Source organism: Rhopalosiphum padi, chromosome 4, assembly GCF_020882245.1.
Source record: "Rhopalosiphum padi isolate XX-2018 chromosome 4, ASM2088224v1, whole genome shotgun sequence".
Taxonomy (NCBI): domain Eukaryota; kingdom Metazoa; phylum Arthropoda; class Insecta; order Hemiptera; family Aphididae; genus Rhopalosiphum; species Rhopalosiphum padi.
The window spans coordinates 21189793-21211965 of NC_083600.1; the positions used below are offsets into that span (position 1 = coordinate 21189793).

The 22173-nt window shown below is 25.6% G+C and overlaps 1 protein-coding gene across 1 annotated transcript; it reads right to left on the bottom strand.

The window, feature by feature from the left end:
- Positions 1-5389: 5389 nt before the first annotated feature.
- LOC132929780 (probable multidrug resistance-associated protein lethal(2)03659) lies at positions 5390-18615 on the bottom strand. The gene is made up of 26 exons (XM_060995341.1): positions 18489-18615; positions 17531-17622; positions 16946-17056; positions 16724-16858; positions 15878-16085; positions 15530-15752; positions 14851-15007; positions 14075-14213; positions 12962-13072; positions 12612-12887; positions 12361-12525; positions 11297-11418; positions 11123-11220; positions 10748-10833; positions 9773-10170; positions 8901-9184; positions 8754-8833; positions 8522-8672; positions 8320-8426; positions 8110-8233; positions 7860-8030; positions 7633-7760; positions 6257-6502; positions 5994-6166; positions 5674-5914; positions 5390-5591 (listed from the first exon to the last, which is right to left on the bottom strand). Exons 2-26 carry the CDS (start codon positions 17605-17607, stop codon positions 5574-5576), a joined length of 4029 nt encoding a protein of 1342 aa, XP_060851324.1. The 5' UTR covers positions 17608-17622; positions 18489-18615; the 3' UTR covers positions 5390-5573.
- Positions 18616-22173: the final 3558 nt, after the last annotated feature.

Consider the following 22173-nt stretch of genomic DNA (forward strand, 5'->3'; position numbering starts at 1 on the left):
TTTTCGGATATTTAAAAAAAAATGCATTTGCATTTAAATCTGTTCCTATAGTTATGATATATGTTTTTAAATAATGAATTTTGAATATTTTTTCCATATTTATTAACTTTTCTTTTTGCATATTTCAAATTTTTTCATGCCTATTTTATAATTTTTTCGTGCATATTTTTCCTTTTTTAACTTTCCGATCCCCACAGTTATTTGACACTTTCGATCATTTTTACTCACAAAAAACTTTTCATTATGCATAAATCTAATAAAAACTAAAAAAGTCAAACATTTCAAATGTTTTTAAATAGTTGAAATAAACCAAAATATTTTTTAAAATATTATAATATAATTATTTGGTGACAAAATCATGCCTACAGACTACAGTTAATCGTTTTTGAATAACAACCAAAAAACGAAATCGATTTTGACAATAATTATTAATATATATTATATATAATATTACACAGGTATGTTGTGTAATCTTATTTGGAACATAACTTATCGTAATACAGTTACTTTTTATAACTAAAAAAATGAATATTAAAAAAAAACCTAAGGGTCAATCGTATGTAGAAACATCGTCCACTTTATTTTTGTATGTTAGGTATGCGATATAGCTACTTAGTAGGTATATTGTACTTACTATACATTGCTAACTAATTATATTATCCAACTCCGGTGTTCCGGAACAAATATGATGCAGATATGCTTGTTTTTCGGTGCTGTCAAAAAAATTTACATCGATTCGTATAGATTAAATATGCATAACAATAATAATAATATTTATTCGGGTAGTTGGGTACTCAGGTGTACATGACACAACAAAATACCTATATATATGTACCTATATTATTGAATTTCCATTATTATATATATATATATTAACATTTTTGATATATTATGGTATATAATTTACTTTACTGTAATACTATTTATCTATATAGTTATTTCTTTACAAATGCGACGTGTACCAAATAATGTATTATGAATTATGATTGCAGTCAAAATAAACGGAATAGACACCAGACTATTATTTTAGGATTACGTTGTAAATACACAATAGTATACCTATATAATATAATACGCGATATTGTAGCGGTCCACGAGCCAATATTTATATATACAACCGTTTTTAGGTTACACACGCGTTAAACGCGGCGGATCATTTCTCTCTCTCTCGGGCGATGCAATACGATACAATATAATGCGTGTGTGTAATGCGCTTATGAGCGAATGTGCGGGCCACTGTACGTGGATTATAAGGCAGGTATATCTGTATAATATACAAATCGGTGGTTGTTGAGAAATTTTGTTTTGAGTTTTTACTATACACACAGAATCACCAATATAATATTATAGGTATAAAATATTAAACGTACAACAAAGCTATTAACGTGGGCCAGTTGCAGTATCAAGAGATATATAAGTATTATTACTACTTACACGTTATATATTATATTTATTATACACATATTATTATGCGATATTGTTTAATAATTTACCACGTAAATAAAACAGTTTATTTGGAATCAGAAAATTTGTGATTGGCATTTAAACTCTATTGAAATTGCATCTAAATTAACCGCGTATATATTATGCATTACGCATTTATATTTATGCGGTCACTTAAATACTTATATGTATATTTTTTTCTAAACGCAGACATTTAAATATTTTAATTTATATCATATATATTTTTGAAATAAAAAATAAAATTCCCCTTTTAAGCATGTATAAGAACCAAAATATATAATACATACAGATATTACAATTAATATTTTATCACTCAGTTATACATAGGAATAAATAATACATCGATAAATAATCATTTTATTATGTAAAACTACTAAAAAAAAATAAAATACATCATAATATATATTAAAAATAAATACGCAATACGCATTACACATTTATAAGTATACATTTAAAAAAATAATGTACATACTATTGACAAAATGGAATTCTATTTTCCGGTATTAATAAGACACACACATTATAATGTCTAATATTGTATACCCTATATTAATATATTATACATTAGGTATAATATATTACATCATATGGCATAACTGGATGGATTGAAATTCAAAAGGTGTAATAAACAGTAATCTTTAGATCTAAACGCTTAAAGGATGTAAATAATTTTAGCTGAGTTATAAATTGTGTAACTGTATGTTTTGTCAAATTTGTTCACGTACAATTATTTTATTTTTGAAAATTCAGTATAGGTATTTTTATTTTAGAATCCTAGGAAAACAAAATTTGAATTTACCCATACCATCGAGCGTTATATGAAAAATTCTTCGTTTTATTACTCACATAATCATCCATTAACAAAATATTCAACTTCATATATCATCGTTTCAACATAATTCATCATCTTCAGAAGAAGTTCTAATCAACACCAATACTTACCAAGATGAAATTTTTCAATTTTTTTAAACAAATATACTTAGATAAAATAATCTGTAATCAAACCGTACGTAACTTGTACTTAAGGCTTAAATCATCGGAATTGAAACCTTATAATTAAAAAAAAAAATAATCGAATTTTTATAGTGAAATGAGAAATAATATTTTTTGATTTGGAGAAAAAGTAATGAAGCAGCTACACTTGAATTGGGTAAAAACTAATAAATATAAATATATTGATAGAAAATCATAGAAGATACGATTGTTAATTTTGTGGAAAAGAGAAATGTTGATTTTATTATTACTAAAATAACTTATTAACAGGTGAGAATTTGAAAAAAATGTTTCACTAGCTTCTCCTTCATCACACGATATATTACGACTTGATTAAGTAGAGTCCGTTGAAAATGCTTAGCGTTGTCAGTTTGTCACTAATATTCGGATTTCAGTACTATTTGGATAATCCGAATATCCGAATTTGAATCATATGACGGATAAAATCCGAATTATCTGAATAATTCGTATATTTTAAACTTTTTGCTTAATTATTTAAAATTTAATTATTTGTTATTTAACTTATAGGTTTTAGATTGTTTTATTTATGTCGATAAAACTTGAAATTATACATTTTATATATTTTAAAACATTCCTTTATAATCACAAGATAAATGAAAATTTGAATTATTCGAAAAAAATCCTATCCCAAATTAAAATGTTGACATTAAGTTACTAAATAAACATTTTCTATATAATAGGTAAGTAATATACTGCGATCAATTTTTATAAATGACATATTTTATAATATCAACATTGCAAAATGTTTATGCATTGTTTAGTTTTGCATAACCTACAAAAAAGAGTCATTAATAAGGTAATATTAATAATTATAAATCGTAGGAACAGTTTATTTTACTTCAATATAGACCGTTCTAAATTATAAAATATAAAAATATTACACACGTTAAACATTATATTATATTAGGCTTTATCATTTAGTAAATACATATATAGTAGGCACAATAGGTAAAATAAAATATATATTCCAATCACTGTCACTTGAACATGATAATATGTATATCATAATACCATAATACCATAATACCATAATACCATATACTTATATTAAAAAAAAATTAGATCTACATAGATACCTACTTAAAATATCGTTTAGATTGTTGTGTATGTTTTTTATTCATTATAAATTGACAGCTACAAATAAATGACCTTGGGCCGTGACCAGAGTACCTACCTATGTATATAATATAATAACATTATAAAAGGTGTATGCACGAAAATTCGAAACAATAACAACCGGAAAAACGACGTTTTAGTGTGATGAAAGTAAACGTTTTTACTTGTCAATTTGCAATCAAACAAGATTTGCGCGTACAGCCGTATAGGCCGTAAACGCTGACACGCACACTGCCCAAGACTTCGCAATATAACAAACATATAGGTAAAATATAAAAAAAACACAAAATATACGTGTATAATATATAATTCACATTATACAGGGTAGAAAAAAAATTATTCATATAAATACTCGGCGAACCTACATAGTGGTATTTTTTTCTATTTTCAAAATTGACTTTCATTTATTGATCAAGTTTTAATGATAATTAAAAAATATTAGCCTTAGGGGGCCGGGACTATAGGAAGACCACCTACTATTATTTCTATACTATTTTTCTTAAGTCCATTCAATAAAATCATACTTATGAAATACTTTAATTTTTTAACAGCTACTTCCCATACTTTTAGACGATTTACTTAATTATATTTAATATTTTTGGTTAATAAATTATAATTAAAACTAATCTGTGCAGCGTCAGTCGTTCTTTATTTTTTTTTTTCAATGAAAATATTATTTTATTTAACATATTTTTTGATAATTTGATAAGTCTCCGCTATAAATCATTTGTTATTTTATTTTTTTTTTGTTTTTTAAAATACTTTTGCATTAGGGAACACGAGGGCCTCTTTATATTTCTTTATGTTTATGTTTATCATTAGTTAATTTAAATTAATTTAAAATTTTTTAAAACATAATATAATCAATTCATGAATCAACTTTGCTACTTTTTTTTGATGACCTAAAAAAATCTACTAATAACTTAAACTTATACACAATTGAATTTCTTTACACACCAAAATAGTTGACAAAAATCTTATCTGCCCATAATCATACCTCATTGCCATCGCTGTCCGTCTTATGGAAACACTCAGAGTCAGTGCAATCAATCAGTGCAATCACTATAGATGAACACAGATCTGACTTATGCAATGTGTTAACAGACTCTCTTGCTAGATATGTTCTATGTCATGGTAGTCACCCAGCCAACTGTAAAGACTGCTCAGTTTATAAAAAACTTAAATTTTCAAATAGTCAAACTCAACGAGAACGGGATTTTTTTGTTCCAAAACCAAAGATAACTTTCCTAAATCCACTTTAAGTTCCAAAATTACGATAAACCATCGTATTATGCTCAAGCTACTTCCTCAAAACTATCCCCGTTTTTCTTCAAACATTAAAACATTATTTACTTCTTTTATTTCTGAGTTTACAACTATCATTAAGCTAACGACTTTATTAAATAAAGATAAATTATAATTATGTATACCGTTGTACATTTTCTCCATAATATTGTTATTATTTCATTTTAATAAGCAAACTAGGTAACTACATTAGATTTGTCATTTAATATGATCCTATAGCCTATAGTTACTACTTTATAAGTATCTATATATTATGTTTATATATTTTAATTGTTGTGGGCTGTATAATCTTCTTACTGTAGTGTTTAATTGTTAAGCTATCATAGTTTTATACTAGTAGCTAATGAAAAAAAAATCAATTCATAATAATTGGAATCACAAATGGAGTAATTAAAACCAATCGGTTTTAATTTATTGGCTCATATAATTATGTAAGCCAAAAATTATTATCATTTTTCATAACACTAAACTAATTTATTATTAAGATTAATTAATAAATTGTAAATTTTAGTTTAATTAAAATGTTTTTCTAAATACTATTGTTTATAAATACAAAATAATATTGAGCCTTATAATAAAATATATAACAATATAATATAATGTATCATTAAATATTTGTAATTGTAGATTAATTTTTATCTTCGTCAGGAATCAGGATATCATCATTCTGTTTATTATTTTCTATTAAAACTCTTTAAAAATATAAAAATACATTTTTTACAAAATTATAATTAATATAATGTGAAAAAATACTATGAAAATATTTCATCATACCTCAGTAGCTATATTATATAGCAATTTGGCATTATTTGGGTCTGTTTGTTCAACCATTTTGTACAAACATCCGTTTTTGTTTTTCAACAAAGTATATGGGTGGTCAAATTCAACAATTTTACCAGCGTCCATTACAAGTATCTTGTCAGAATCCATAACTGTGATCAAACGATGAGCAATTGTTAATACTGTACATGTTCGAAACTTATTTCTGATGGTATTTTGTATCAAACCGTCAGTTCTGAAAATTAAAAAATACATAATATATTACAAAAAATATTGTTTGCTACCAAAATATTAATTTAATATATCTTTTTTACTGTGGATCCACATTAGCAGTGGCTTCATCTAATATAAGAATTTTATTATTTTGTACAATAGCTCTAGCTAAGCATACTAATTGTCTTTGACCGATACTCAAATTAGATCCACCTTCTGATATTTTTGAGTTCAGCCCATCCGATAAATCTTCCACAACATCTTTAAGTTCCACCTAAAAATAATAATATTAAATAATTTATATAAATTTGTATTTTGTAGTGTTATATGCTTAATGACTATATTAATCATAAATTGTATCTACTTCATCTAAAGCTTTCCAAAGAACATGATCTGAATATTTATCAAATGGATCCAAGTTTTTTCTCATTGTTCCTGAAAATAAAACTGGTTCTTGAGGAATGATAGACAATTTAGATCGCAAATCATGTAATCCCAATTCGTGTATTTCAATGCCGTCTATAATGATACTACCCTCGTTAAGAGCTAATCTAAATAATGCTCCAATCAAAGATGATTTTCCAGCACCAGTCCTTCCAACAACTCCTATCTAAGAAATACAACATCAGTACGTAAAAATTATTTAAAAATATTATTATTTATACACTATAAAATAATATGCTTAGTAATATTATGTATAGTTAAGGAACCACACTCGTAATTACACGAGAGGACTACATTTAACCAGAACTAAAATCATTTTAAAATTCTCAATGTCATTAACGATGTATTATTATTAGTATTTTATCTGTCAATTCTTAAATTATAAGTATCTACTTTAATTTTTCATATAATATTATAGGTTTATATATAATAAACTCAAATGATTAACCTAAGTAAATATAAAGTAAAAATATTATGGCATAATTTAACCAATATATATTTTTTTATATATATAATTTGGTGGCATATATAATGTTATTTAAAAGTAAATTAGTAGTTCATTTTTAATCTATACTAATACTTGTTAATTATTATATACTATAATATTATAAAGAGATAAATTTTGTAAGTTTGTGAGTTTGTTTGTAGGAAGTAATCTCTATAACTACTGAACCGATTTTGAAAATTATTTCACTAGTAGAAAGCTATATTATTCCTGAGTGACATAGATATATTTAATTACGATTACAAAAATGTGTCAATTAATTCATAAATATTTTTCTTTAGTTATCTGTACAAAAGTCCGCAGTACTAAATATCGATCTCGAAGAAAAAATCCTCTATTATATGTATTAAATATAAAATATAGATATGTAGTAGTGATGTGCAATGTAAATAAGGTTGGGAATCACTGTTTTAAATAGTCAATATTTGCACGGACAACTCTAGTCTGGGCAGCTTTATTACTTTAATATGTCGGAAATATCATCTATACACCAAATTAGAAATATGATTTATTCACACGTTAAATGTGAGTATTAGACAACCAAATTTAACACTAATACGTTTTGTGTGAACAACGGTTTACACGGGGACAGCTAGTATTCAATACATTTATTTAATAGAGTTTTGAGGAATGCGAGTTCCGTGTAAACCACAATAGTATAGGTTAAGACGATAGATTAAATTAATTAGGTACAGCTTATTCATCGCTATTTCCTTGGCGAAAGTTTAACTTAAACTATGTTTTTTGATATTACGTATAATATAATAATTTAAAAAATAAATAGTTAATACTTTTTCCGTAGCCTCAATTTCAACACTGATATTTTGTAAAATAAATGGCGAGTCTGAATCGTAACGCATACATAATTTGTTGAATATAATCTTTCCTTTATTTGGCCATCCTTCGGGTGGTTTTTTGTCTAAAGCAATTGTTAAAAAAAATAAAATATTTACTTCTAATATTTACTAAAGATTTTTTAGTTTAATTTTCTGTAAGAAAATCCCTTAACAGTCATTACTTGGAGCTGATTCAAGAGCTGGTTCTTGCGGTACATTTGTGTATTCAAGAACTCTTTCAACAGACGTCATTTGATTTTCTAATTCCGCAGACAGTCTTACTACCCATTGGAACATACCAGTCAATCCGATTGCTTGTGTAATAGCTAGACCAACATTTCCACCATGTGTATCTAAAATAAAATAATGGTTAAAAAATATAATCAAATAGTTGCACAATAACTTAAATTTTATTATTACTTAAACACTTACCATTAACAATAAATATGAAGAAAAACGTTACGAGAGTTGTGTACAAAATACAAACAATATCTAACCAAAACCCAAATGCTCTACTTAAACTCATAAATAAATACCAAGCTGAAGAATGTAAATCCTAGAATTTTTATAATATTAATATGACGTATTGTATACCTACTTAAACCTGCGTGGATATATATTATATAATTGATAGATGCTTACTTGATGACTTGCAAACTCCTGAGAAAGTATTTGTTCTACATCAAATGCTCTTATTGTTGTCAGTCCTTGAAGCGAAGAATTTACATGAGTAAACATTGGACTTCGTGCTATATTGATGAATTGCAAAGTGTTATACCATAATACCGTATTTATTCGTAAATTAATTATGTCTTGGATAATTTAAAGCATTTACAAAACTTACCAATTCCTTCTAGACGTTTTACATTACGAGTTGTTGTCATGTAAATGTTCCTCATTTTGAAAAAAACTACCACTATAATTAATGTTGGTAGGATTAAATAAACATTGACAATTCCCACCACTATTAATATTCCGATCACCATCAACCCGATCTAATAAAATGCAAATACGTGATATTAAATAATATTGAATACCTAAATATTCAAAATTAAAAACAATTATATATATTTTACTTGAACAACATCAATAAATATTGGAGGCAACGCTTCGTCAATAATTCCTATATCTTTTGAAAAACGATTTAGAATTCGACCTAATATTGAAAAATGTTATTAAAATTCAATTAAAAACAAAAACTAAAAGAACATTTTAATATCTACCTGATGGGTTTTTATTCAAAAATGCCATGGTTGCTCTTATAATTGAATTGAACATTCGATTATAAAGGTTTGAGGATGCAGTGGTGCATATAGATACCAACAAAATCAATTCGGCATAGGCAAATATGATAATTAAGAGTGTAAGTATTGCAAATACAACGACACAAGTTTGTCTCGATACAATCCACGACATTCCGTCAGTGGATTGGGTTATTGTGAACGTAACATTATTGGTGGCTACAAATTTCTCAATTACACCAAAATAATGATCTTCTAAATCAACCCTATAGAGATATAATAGACCAAATCTTACATCCTAATAGTATTTTGTAAATAGGGTGGGTCATTGTGACCGATTTGTCTAGGTGATCAAATGGTATTTGTTTATTAGGTACGTAATTAGTAATTATTTTAGTACACTCATCTATTATAGATACAAATGATACAATGGTATCTATACTTATGCACGGTTGACTAAAAAATAAGCAATTTCATTTTACACAGTAACACGGTTTTTTATGCATATGTAGAGGGCGAATAAAATTAAGCGGTGCAAAGTATAAGTATATAATATGATGCGTGTGTATGGGTGCATGTATATAATATTTTAATTAAAATATTGTAATAATGCAATTATTATAATTTATTTTTTGGTGATAGAAAGAAGGGTATAGAATTTTAAAACCTGACCCCACAATATTAAGTTGGGCATGGACCAATTGCGCCTACGACTATAAATAACTTATAAGTTTTCTTTAGGTGTTATAAAATGTTTTGAGCGCAATTGGTAAACCACCATTTATATTATTATGTTTGAAAATGAATATAGGTATAGGTTAGGTTAGGCTATAAGTATACACTTTTTATATTACCAATAAGTTATCCAGTAATCACTGCCGGATGCAATTACTTGAGTAAAAATGCAGACTGACAATAGACTCAATACTTTGCAAAAATGACCACCGGCAAAAATATACGACGAATAGATACTAAATCCGACATTTCCCGAAGAACGCGTTTCAGCCATGTTAACCGGTCCGGCGTCAACATCATTGATCTCGGTTTCTTTGACAGATGAAGCAACAATGGAAACGGATGATTTTTGTGCAGTATTTGCAGAATGTAATTCAGAACTTTCGATATTGGATTTTTCAATGTTACACGCGTTTTCGGTCAAAACTGCTGTTTCCGTTGAAGATCCTAGTAGTTTTGTAAAGTCTAAACCGGATCTTTGAAGCTCCTGATATGAACCTTCCACTGTAATTTTTGCCTGAAATACAAAAAAATAATAATAATAGGTACCATAGTATTTATATGTTTGCAATTTAAACATGCGAATTAATCCATTTAACGTAAAACTGATTATTTCGGAAAACATCAACATTTTTGAAAATATTATAATGTTAACCATTATGAAATTATATTTTTGTAAAACTTATGGTTTTTTTTATATCTCTAATCAAAATATTATTTAGTGTTTTGATCAATTTTTGACAAGTAGTTTATTAGATACAAAAATTTAAAGTTTAGACATTTTGTGGGGTACTGGAGTAGTATCACTTCCATTCCAGTCATTATCTATACTGTAAATACTTACAAGTTATAACTTATAAGTCATAAATCATAATAAACTACTCGCTTGAAATTTGATTTGTATGAATTATTAAAGTACTTCAAAAATATTATGTTTTAGAATTAGAAAATAAAAATGTATGTTGTTGTTAAAAGAGTAAAATAATAAAAAATGATGTTTTAACCACTTAACATTATGTAAAAAAACATTTAGTTTTTTTTTAAGTAATGAGTATCTTACGTACATAAATATTATTATTATTTATTATACTTACGTTTTCCATTAAAACAATTTGATCTACACTAGTCAAGTATTGAATTTGATGGGTTATTAGTATACAAGTCTTTTCTTTGAGATACTCTTTAAATTAAAATAATAACAGATAAAAATAGGTCAATATGAGGATATATATTATTAAAATTTGTAAAATACAGTCGATTCCTTGAAGTTAAAGGGAGATAAAAATTCGCTTCGAGATATGTATTATTCGAGATATCGAACTCGAATTTATATTAATTTTTATACAATTTATATTTCTACAGGAATAAAAAAAATTTGAGTTATCAAATTTTTTAAGTTATCGAGATATGAGTTATCGGGACTCGACTGTACATAGTGTACATACAATACAATATATTTAGATATCTACCTTTAATACATTTTTCAAACAAATGTTTGCCGACACGTGTGTCCACTGCCGATAAAGGATCATCCAATAAATAGATATCTGCTTGTTTATATATGGCTCTATCATGAAATATTTCAAAACGTTATCATAATATATAAGTTTATAAAGATCAAACGTATTGATGAGTATTATTACCTTGCTAAATTTACTCTTGCTCTTTGTCCGCCACTAAGGGATAATCCTTTTTCTCCTACAACCGTCCGATCGCCGTATCGAAACTGCTCAAAATCTGTTTTTAACGCACAAACATCTATTACCTAAATTCCATAATTATATATTATATAAATTATCAATTAGTATATATTATATTAGTGCTTGAATTAAGAGAGGGTGGAGTCTCTCTTCTTTGTAAAAGAATTATTTATACTTACCGTTTCTAATATTATATCCTAATCAATAAGACACTAAAATATTTATATACGCACATTTTTTTTACATTTTTACATTCCCCTTTTATTTTTTCCTCAATTCAAATTTTTATCTTCCCCAGATTACACATTTTTTTAAATAAAATATAAAAAAGGTGGACAAGTGGGTATCGCTCTGCTGTATAGTAGAGATGGAGAGTAGGTCACTATAATGGATGTGTTAAATTTGAATGCAATGACAGGTATCATTATATACGAAAAACGATTCTGAACAGTGATGATTTGTCAGTCTAGGATAATTAGTAGGATATATTATATTATTACTTATATTTAAATTGTAATATATCGTTATTTTACTCGAATTCGTAAAAAAATTAATTTCATATGCTCTTAAAAATTTTTCTATATTGACGCTGGAGTTTTTTTTACAATTATTTGAATAAAAAGTTATGGAGAACTTTGTGTTGTGTTTTTTAACCTTAGATATAAATTACAAAAATTTTATGAATTTTCAACTACAACAATTTCTTGCAAATATTCACAATTTTGACATATTTCGTAAACATTTGAACTTTTAATGTTAATAAACAAAAATTGTAACTAACGATTTTTGATTTTTTTTTCTACAATAAGAAAAACTTATAATAAACCTTATATTACATTTTAAAGATTTTTTGAAAAGCTAATTTTTTTTTATCGACATTTCAAAAATAAAAATTTCAATGGTCTATAAATAATTTAAAAAAAATGAAAAAACACACATCATTCACACATCAATACATCCATCACTCCGTTCAGAATCTAAATCTAAAAAGAATCTAAATCACTTACTTTGTTATAACGGTCTTTGTCCATTGGTGAACCAAAAATTATATTTTGTTTAACAGAACCTGGGAATAACCATGGTTCCTGCGATGCGTATGATACAACACCATGCACGGAAATACTTCCATCTAAAAGTGGTAGTTCTCGTAAAATAGCTTGTACTAACGAACTCTACAATATAAAAACAGTGATAGTTGTTATGATATAATATTTATCAATTAGATCGTTCGTGATAATTTATACATTAATTAATATACTTTTCCTGCTCCTACTGGACCAATTATTGCAACCAATCGACCGGGCGTTACAGTTAAATTTATATTTTCTAAGGTATTATCGATTTGACCGTTTGTCCACTTGGCTGAAGCGTTTGACATTACTATGCCGAAATTATTTAACTGAATTTCAGTATCGTTGTGATTATTCACGTTATCCAATACTTCACCGTTTTTTAATGTTTTTCTAGAAACATCTATTGATTTTATTTGATTTGTCATCACTTGTTTATCTCTTTCTTCGTATAAAAGGAAATCCTGAAAAATTATTTTTAGTAAAAAAAAAACACGAAAAAAATAGTATTTGTTAAGTTTAATGAATTCGTATAAACCTCAATTCGTTTTATTGACACTAATAATTCGGCAAATAAACCAATACCCGGTGGAAAAGCTATAGTCAATGTTCCTCGCAAAATGTTATAATACGACGTGATTACAAATACCTAAATCCAAAAATAAAATTATTAAAAGTATTTTATGAGAAATTTTAAAATAAAATTATAAGGTATCCGGTGAATTGGTCGCGAACAATTGATCGCCGGTGAATTGATCACGGGCGAATTGATCGCGAATACAATTGGTCGCCAAGATAATTGATCGCCAAACGAACTTTTTTAGTTTTTTAAGTATTTTATTATCCTAGGTATATTACCGAATTTTATGTTTATTATTTTAGAATATTTAAGTATTCTTATTGTTTTATTTTTAAATAACGTACAGTTAAATGCTAATTTTAATTAAAAAAAAATAATAAATAGATATAGATTATGTATATAGTGGATAATAATAATAACAATTTGATCACGGCCATGTTGATATTACCTGTTACTAAAAGGGTTAATAATAATACAAGTTATTTTGACAATTATATAATAATAAAATTACGTGACTTCGCGGTATTGATAATTTAACAATGAGAAGACGTTGGCTTTTGACGAACAATTTGAGATTATGCCGCCGTGATTAGAAACGACAGAAATAAACTGATAATGCCCGTGTGGGTATATAGTATCAATAATAAATACTTTATAACAATATAATGATACGAACTCGATAATGAAAATTTAAAATTAAATCAAATAAAAATTATAAATTATATTGTTAATAGTTAATAATTACACATAAATAAAATAAAATAATAAATAATAATGTCAATTAATTAAATTTCAAAATATATATAAAAATTACACATTATGTTGTCAATAGTTAATAATTACACATGAATAAAATAAAATAATAAATAATAATGTCAATTAATTAAATTTTAAAAATACTTAAATATTCTAAAATAATAAACATAAAATTCGGTAATATATCTAGGATAATAAAATACTTAAAAAACTAAAAAAGTTCGTTTGGCGATCAATTATCTTGGCGACCAATTGTATTCGCGACCAATTCACCGCGAACCAAATTATAATATACTGTTTAAACTAAAATGTTACTTTCGATGCGGTTATATTGTTTCCGAGTAATACGAATGCAAGTAAATTCACAAATAATGCGATTCTCGTATTAAATAAAAAAAACGACGACAAAATTCCTTTGACATACGCCGATTTTATTATTTTATTCATTTCTTTCCTATATAATAAACCATTATAGTTATTCGTAGTTAAATTCATCTACATTTATATTATGGTACCTATTTTATATAATATTATACTCATAATCAAGAGCTAGGGACTTAAAGAGCATTTGCTTATTTTTATGAATTGACTTAAAATGTAGCTATGGAAGTGTATGTCATGTTACACACTACGTTCAATTATGAAATTTGAAAGTGTTCTTTTTTGCTTTTTTAAACGATTTTTTAAAAAGATGTTTATTTCCAGTTTTTCTGATTATTTTTGCTCTTCTGACCATTTTTTTTTACTTTTTATAGTTTTTTCAGAAAATCCCTCGGAAAATCCATAAACAATAAGGCAAAATGTCTCGAAAGTGAAGTTTAATTTTTTTATAATAAAAAGACTTATTTTTTTATTAAGTTAGAAACTTTTCCTGATCATTTTGTTTCAATATTTTTTGTAATCTTTAATTATACTATTTTTAGCACAGTTACAAAATTGTCTAGTATCTACTTTATCATGTAAAAAAAAGTTTTTTATTTTTTAATTAAATATTTTTGCTCAAATTTAAGTTTTTTAAATGCTTATTTGAGTGCTTACAATGATGTTTTTAAGTGCTATAAGTCCCGAGCCCTACTCATAATCATTCTTACTTTCTGGCATATTTTGTAAGATTGTTAAAAAATGGTTCCCAAGTGTACATTTTTATCACTTGTAAACCCGATATTATTTCATTCATCAAATGTACTCTTATGTCCGTTCTTTTGGCTGTTTGTAATCGAACTTCAGACGTTTTTGATCCCAACCATACTTAAATGTCAAACAGAATAATCATTTTTAATTGAAAAGCAATTGTGATCTATTTTCTAGTATACTTTTATGTTATAAAATCTATTTTCTTAAATTACACAATAACTAATATAATAATTTCCTCACCATACATTTTAAATTTAAACTGAAGTTGAAAAATATGTTCAAAAAATACGTTTATGATAATATAAATTCAACGTCATACTACTAGCTAATAATATAGTACGAAGAAAAAAAGTAATTAATAATAGAAGTATTATAGATATAATCCATGATCACAGAATTATTTGTCCGTAATAACTTAAAGTTTATTTTTCTCAAATAAATTAATAACTTTGTAATTACTTACTGATAAAGTTTATGTATATAATATATCGTATATATTTAGTATACTATGATACTATTAATTTATAAAATATATTAATATTATAAACATATATATATATATTTATTATATATTAAATTAAATTAAAATATAATATGTTAGTTAAAATTACTCTAATTTATAGGATATCTACTAACTTTGTAACGGTATAAATACAAGTAATGTAGCCACACCAAGTACTGATGACACGCCTACTTCTTGCCATAAAAAATACGTCACTACAATTGTTTCTAAAGGTCCAACCAACAGAAAAGGAACATATAAAAGCGATATATCAAACCGATTTACGTCGTTTGACATAAGATTTATTATTTGACCGGTCGTTGTTTGATCTTGAGAATTAGTTTTGAGTCGCAACGACTAAAAATAATAATAATACTATATTATAATGTTATATACATTTATACCTATATTGTTAATAATAACTTACAATACAAAAATTATTATCGCTATTAGTATAATGTATTAAACATATAAAAATGTACCTTATTGTAAATAATATAACAAGTTGCAATCCGAATTTTCATTGCCATATGAGATGTTATTATATCGAAACGGTTGTACATCATTGACCTCATTAATAAAAGTGCAATTAAGCAAATTGCTAAATAAATTCCATCTGGACTTTGATTAACTGATTTATTTGTTTCAAAATGTTTTACTATTTTTCCAACAATAGTCGATATACCAATGCTATTTAAATATATATAAAAACGTTATTTGTATAATTATATCATTTTTATACCTTATCTGCAGTATGTACTATGTTTCCTTTTAAAAGTAACATGAAATATTTTCATCCAGTGACCTTTCATTGATATGGATTTTTCGGGAGAAGATAGGGAATACAGAAATACATATTTTTTGATGATTTTCAAATTTTTAGTTCATTAAATCTGCGCATAATCAATTAACTTGCATTTTTTTTAAATAGCAACAGAAATTATCAATACCAAATTAAGATATACCGAATTTTTTGAGTTTCTTTTACCGCATAACCATAACTAAAACCAAAATTTACTTAATGGCGAAGAACTAATGTTTTAATTTAAACCTTTGAATTTTTTAACGATTATCCTATAATTTTACAAAAACCCCTTTTTCTTGCCAGAAATTTCATATCATTTTGAGGTTACTGTACTAAAATATTTCGTGTTACCTAAAATAAAACACACTGTATAATAATGTGGGGAATCGTAAGTTCCTACACGAGAATAGCAGATAAAAAAATATACATACATTAATTCTTACAAATGAAATGTGTAAATTTCTTTACGACGGAAAAAATGATAATGTACTGTACATAAACATCAACCCTAAATTTTACCTACCTTAAAAAAATTTCTGATATTGTTAATAGAATTCCATTAAAAATAAACTTTGTTCCAAACATTTTAATTAGTGTCCTTAAAAAACTGGGAGTTTTCTTTTCCTTTTTCGAATTTATCAATTCTTCCTCCCATAACCTTGGAAAAATTTTTAAATAAGTATATATATACAATATACATGTAATTTTATATTTTTATTCGTCACATGCATGAAGAATTATTTACTTTTCTAATTTGTTTCCTAGTACTGCAGATGAATCTTCTTCCAAAATTGTGTACAAATCGATTAAATCTAATTCTTTTTTTAATCCTTTTTTAATAAATCTTAAAATCCAACTTAAAAATAAATTCACATAATAGTTAATATTTAATTAATTAATTTAAATAATATATGGTGTATACTGTATATCATGTAACAGTAAAATTTACATTTTGTTAAGATTTTTTAATGTTATAAATAAATTCCTTTATAACTTAATTTAACATCTATATCATAATATACTTGAAGTAAAAAAAAGAGGTTTCAACATCAATGAAAATTTGCATGCATTTTGAATTTATGAAAATATACATAAGAATAGTGTAAAATGCTGCTGTACCTAAAAGCGCATAAATAAATCCTAAATAAGACACTGATAATACCTACCTATAGGATTTAGCGATTTCGCGTTATGAGCAACGAGGTAACGCGAAATCGCCAATAATCCTAGGTAGGTTATAGGCACTACCTATTGGTATCTAAACAATAGAATTGTCATTATTTGATTACATTAATAATATTTATTTATATTATACAAGTAATAAAATTACCTAAAAGTAACAATTTCAAAAATATTAGCTCTAGCTCTTGGATTGAGTGGTTTTTCTTCTTTGAAAGTTGCATCCATATTTATAATCTAAAACTGTAAAAAATATTCATTGTACATGATCTTATAGGTAGATCTTGTATAATTTTTTTTTTATTATCAAATATAAGAAAGAAAATCACACCTACTTTATTAACCATTCGACATTCGCTAATTATATTTATAATATAATCTATACAAGTTAATTCAAAAACATAACAATATTATAAATGGTAGGTAGTAGGTACATTGTATTTTAATAATTTATACCCTGAATACGATATCTATCAGAAATAAAAGTATAAATAATAAATATATTATAAGATTTCAATCTCATTTATAATTTTTAATTAATCAAAATCTATGAATATGATTGATATAATTTATATCAATAATATATTAATATAAAACCAACTATAACAATCATTAAAATAATATTTTTTAAATTATCCCTGCCAACATGATTATAACATTTTTTCTTCTGAATTAAAATGATAAAACAAACAATTTGTGATTAAATTGGTATAATAGTATAATACTTTAAAAAATGTTAGATGGTATAATTTTAAAATACAATAAATACTATAATTTTATGATCTTTACAAAAATCAAGGTAGGTACTTAATACTTGAAGGTTATCTATAGGTACTATACCAGTTATATTAAGACTTCAAATATTGAAATAACTTTATTCGATATAATCCATAAGTAATAAAATGTATAAAAGTTAAAACTCTCGAATTATTTTTTTAGAATTTTAAACAAATTGTGTTTATTAACATTAATATATAATACAATTGGAAGTTATTAAAAAAAGTGTATAATATACCACAAGGCACAAATTATAATTATTTAAGAGTTATATCACAAAAAATATATTATGGTAATAGGTATCTATTTTATTTTATAAATAAAAAACTTACATTTTCAGAAGTCTTAATTTAATCAAAGTTTGTATGTAATTTGTTAAAGTTCAATAAATATAATATATACTAATTAAAAATATAAGCTGCAGAAACAAGTCAAGAAACGTTTACATCCACAAATCAATTGATCAATAATTGATCTAAAAAAAATATATTAATTGTCAATGACAAAAATTTTAAACATTATACGTCATTATATTTGTGGTGGGAATCTTAATAAGTATAAGGACTCTGCGCAATAGCGACCGCTTAACATGTATTTATTGCGGGATATTGTAATGTGTATAAAAGTATTCCAATATATACAGGATGATTCACCAGACATCAATGGCGTAAAAAGAAATTAATTTCAGGGGGGTTAAAAAAAATTTCCATTCCTAAATTCCAATTAATTATACAATCAAAATCAATGCCCGTACCAACCATACATTTCGGACGGGGTTTTAACTCCTAACCCCACCCTATATACGCCACTGCCAAACATGCTCACCCCTATTTTTACATTTAACAATACATTTTTCATATTCTTATTTTTGGATGTTTAAATATATGTTTTAAGAACCTATTTTCAAATTCTTGATATTTTTTTTCCTGCAGTGATACAAATTACGAACTTTTGTTTTTCAAATGAAAACCTTATTTTCTACTATAAATTATTTTTATTAGACAATTTTAAGTTTGATGTACAATATACAGATAATAGTCCTTAAAAATAGTTTCACAGAAATATAAAATAGATTTTAAATTGAATATTGTGTTTATTATACTTTAACCACTTTTATAAATTATAAATATTGATAAATTAATATTAATTAATACGATTTTAAAATCACTTTAGCGGTAAAGCCCCCCATTTTTATAAAACTATTATCACAGACCTATTATTTTATTTAGTACACAAATTTAATTAACTCAAAAATTTGAAACGAAATTTATAATATATAAAATCGAAATTTGATTTTAATAAAATTTTAAATATGAAGTGTGTTTATCTTCACAGGACACTCTTAGTAATACAAAAAATCTCAATAATTTGAAAGTATGGTCTTTAAGTATCTATACTTAAAAATTTCAAAAATCAGATTTTGAATTACTACATTATTGAAGAAAAAAAGGATATGAGCGTACTTGTGAACCACTATAGCTGTGTATGATGTATAATATTATTTTATATTATGATTAAAATGTTGTACTTTTATTTCTATAAAAATGTATTATATCTTAAAGGTGTGTAGCGTGTAGGTTTTGAAAATTAGTTTTATTCATTATAATACAAGTATAGTAAGTACATATAAAGATACATAGGCATGTATCTACGAGAAAAGTCCATAAGGTATATAGACCCCCAAAATGTTTTAAAGACCTTTCCATAGAATCATATTTTTTTGTTTTACAATAATAAAAATAAATCTTGGCTACGGTCCCGGTAGCGAACTCAAGATTATTTTTTTTGAGAACTTTATGCTAATAATAATATTTTCTTGTTATATACCTACCATATTGATACTAGAGGTGAGTGTTATTTTATAGAAATACATTTTCATGAAAAAAGACAGAAGTTGTGAGTTGTGACCCAAGCCCCTTGTACTTGCCTGATTATGGGCAGAAACGAGAATTCTATATTAGTGAGTATCTATGTATATTAGGTATATTATTTAATATATATATATATATAAATGCCCGTCTCTAATAGTAGATAACTTTTTTATTTATATTTTAAATTCTTAAATGGGTCTATAAAAAAATGATATTTTACGTTATACAATGAATCGTATTCTTGTATTATACCTACAATATACAATTTTATCAGAAATGATCTTTCATAGAATTACTGACGATTAGCAGTGCTTCGACATACCTACCCGAAACACCCTGTAGCTTCTTTAACCCATTAACTCATAGTAGTGCAGTAGGTTATAGGTATGCACATTTCTACAATATTGAAAGTCGAAATAATATGCATTATTACGACTTATAATCTAATGGTTTACCTATGTCCTTATAACCTACACCTATCTACTTAACAAATATCGGTATCATCGGAAGCGATATAAAGCAATGAACAGACAATATTTGTATGTTGAAGTGGAATTCGTTCACAATTAATTATAACTTATGTATCATGTGATAGGTATATTTATTTAATTTATAACTATTACAAAATATCACATATCTATATCATATACGCATATAAAATCTTTAATCCTTATCATTTGACAAAATATTGTCTTTAAAGTTAAACTTGATATACTAAATCAACTATTTATATTAAAATTCATAAACGTCTTTTAAATTTATATGTAAATACCATGTAGGAAAAAACTTAGTTTGTTAAGGTGAACACTTAAAGAAATAGAGCGATCTTGAGTCAAGAATATTTAAAACATAATAAGAGAATGATTATAATATACCTATTGCCGTGTTAGTAATAAAGGTAGGTAATATACTACACAGTACACGCCTCACGGTAAGTTGTTTTGCATAACTATTTATAACTTGTAAACATTTAAAAGGTTCACATACACAAATCGATATTTTAGTCGTGCTCATAACTCATAAGTATGGACTATTTAATTTAATATTGGCGTAACTATAAGGGAGGACGCTCTGGTTGTTCAAGTCCAATGGAGAATGTTCAAAAGCCCTTCCAACAATTTTAGGTGGACTATTTGCCATAACTGAATAATGCACTAGGTATTTAGTCAATTTTTTGAATGTGCAAGCTCAACAATTTTACTTCTGTCCATAAAAAAAAAATAATGATTTATGTATCAGTGAATACTGTAATACTGTATAAGTGTATTTATCCGTACAGCATAAATTTAATACTTATTATCTAGTTATTAAGTAATATTTAAAAATAAAATTCAAAGTACCTAAGATTTAAATACGAGAATATTTTTAATCATCTAAGCATTATTTATCTATACCTAATTGTGATGAGCAGCAGAAAACTTATCCACAACGTTTTCCATTTATAAGGTTTTTTGAAATGTTTTTTTTCAATTGAAAGAATTGCTACCTATATCTGACAGTCTTGTGTTCATCATTTTATTTCTTAAATAAATTTTGATATGTCGGAAGCTAGAAAAATTTTTCTCCATCAGCACTGGAAAGAGGTATGATAATAAATTATGGTAAGTACCTACATAGTAAATACAGTTCATTTGTAACATTCTAATAGTTGTAATTTAAAATTTTAGTTTTTTCTTCCAATGTCTATTTATAAGTTTGGGTATTGACTTATGTTCAGATTCCAAGCCTTCAACATCAATATCGAAAACATCATAATATTTGGTAATAGGTACCTGATAATTTTTAAAAGTCTAAAGATTTAGGTATTTTGACATTTTGAGAGTACAAGACACTACAAGAAAATTTTACCAAAGAATATTTGATTATTGCTGAAAATAGAAAATTTTCGTTGTTGTTCATCGATTGTTATATCATTGATTATAATTATAAAATAGACAATAATGTAAAGTTAATATTTGCCATTTGGTGACCATTCTTATGATGCAGCCACCGCAGACTAAGATATAATTTATTTAATATTAATTCATACAACGCTATCTATTAGCAGCTATTATAAATATAATTTTAGTCACCGAAAACCACAAACTATTAATTACCTATCTGTCTATTCTTAATCGATGATTATTTCAATTACACATACCTAGAT

Coding starts and splice junctions, on each gene's coding strand:
- LOC132929780 (XM_060995341.1), bottom strand. CDS start 17,607: ATGGATGCAACTTTCAAAGAAGAAAAACCACTCAATCCAAGAGCTAGA. Junction 10,171..10,747: donor AAATTGTTTTAATGGAAAAC/GTAAGTATAATA, acceptor TTTGTATTTCAG/GCAAAAATTACAGTGGAAGG. Junction 8,427..8,521: donor AAAACGTCTAGAAGGAATTG/GTAAGTTTTGTA, acceptor TCATCAATATAG/CACGAAGTCCAATGTTTACT.